Source organism: Microtus ochrogaster, unplaced genomic scaffold (assembly GCF_000317375.1).
Source record: "Microtus ochrogaster isolate Prairie Vole_2 unplaced genomic scaffold, MicOch1.0 UNK96, whole genome shotgun sequence".
Taxonomy (NCBI): domain Eukaryota; kingdom Metazoa; phylum Chordata; class Mammalia; order Rodentia; family Cricetidae; genus Microtus; species Microtus ochrogaster.
Window position 1 is genome coordinate 1,182,223 of NW_004949194.1, and position 1,329 is coordinate 1,183,551.

General features: G+C 45.7%; 1 protein-coding gene across 1 annotated transcript in view; it reads right to left on the reverse strand.

Moving 5' to 3' along the window:
- LOC101990790 (carcinoembryonic antigen-related cell adhesion molecule 3-like) overlaps nucleotides 1-1,329 on the reverse strand; it is a 78,860-nt gene that overhangs the window by 24,614 nt on the left and 52,917 nt on the right. The window contains exons 4-5 of the mRNA XM_026777986.1: nucleotides 610-969; nucleotides 122-484 (exon numbers count right to left, since the gene is read on the reverse strand). Of these exons, the coding sequence (XP_026633787.1) occupies nucleotides 122-484; nucleotides 610-969 (723 nt within the window). The remainder of the gene's footprint in view (nucleotides 1-121; nucleotides 485-609; nucleotides 970-1,329) is intronic.

Consider the following 1,329-nt stretch of genomic DNA (forward strand, 5'->3'; position numbering starts at 1 on the left):
CTAAGTACTCAAACCTCCACCCAAGGACACAGTGTAAGAGGGAAGGGAGGCTAAGTTCGCCATGGCAGTCCTGTGTGTCTAAGCCCCACCCAGCCATGAAAACTCACAGAGAATCACTTACTGTCCACCTGGAGTTGCACTTTTGCTTCTTCATCTTTAGCATCTGCTTTCACGATTCGCAGTATGTACAATCCACGGTCTTTCTGACTGACACTGTGAAGCAGCAGGGACCCATCACTGTTGACCGTTTCCCTGCCACTGTATGCAGGCCCCCAAAAAACTGGTTTTTCAAATGGATGATAGTGGAAAGCCAGAAGGGTCTTCTTTGAGTCATTCTCTACTTTGAACCAGAGAAAGGCTGTAACACGCTCTGGGATATTGCGAACAAGTAGAAGAACACTTCTCCCTTCAGCAACGCTGGGTGGCACTGATTCAATCCTGGGCTGTGAAGAGGTAGAAAGGCGCCCACACTTCCAAAGGTAAGCTAGAAGGGAAGAGAGAGATCCTCCTAAGTTGGGTATTTAGTATTTGTCTAAGATGAGGCTTTATGCCCTGAGAAGCTGTGTCCATTGTTCAAACTAGGTCACAGGTTCACAGTGAATCACTTACCTTTCACATTGAGGATCACAGATGTTGTTGATACATTTTTTCCATGTCTATTATAGGTTTGTAGGGTATAGAATCCTGAGTCCTTCAGGGTGACCTTCTCAAACAGCATAGATCCGTTGTGATATATTGTCTCTCTATTGCTGTATGCAAGACCTCGCCTCCTTAAATCGTTGTGCAGTGTATATGTTGCAATTTTTTTGCTTGTGTTTCCTTGCCCTTTGAACCAGGCTAAGGATTTAATGTCCTTTGGCAGATTGTGGACAAGGAACAGGACGTCATCTCCTTCAGGCACTAGGGGTGGCACTGACACAGTGGTCTCACGGGCGATGGTGGACAGGTGCCAGAAGGTTAAAAGGGAGGCTAGAAGGCAATTGAGAAAAAGCACCAATAATACATGGGTGTGGTCATCACTCAGCTTTGGTGTATGAGTTGGGGTATGCTCACCCCCATTTGCAGACATAAGCAACATGACTTCAATTCACTCAGAGTGAGTTGTTTCCTCTTAGGATTTTTCTGCTCAGGTGTCTGTCTGGTTCCCTGACTCAGTGTCCCTTATCCACCCTCACCTAGAGTATATGTGTAAGGATCACTGCCTCTCTGAACTCCTTCTCTGGAGAGTCCTCATTTTCTGATGTTTTCTCTGTTCCCTTTGTGATTCTCTTCAAACTATGAATTCATCTTTAGGGTTTACTGACATCAAGTCCACTAGAACCAGGGCTT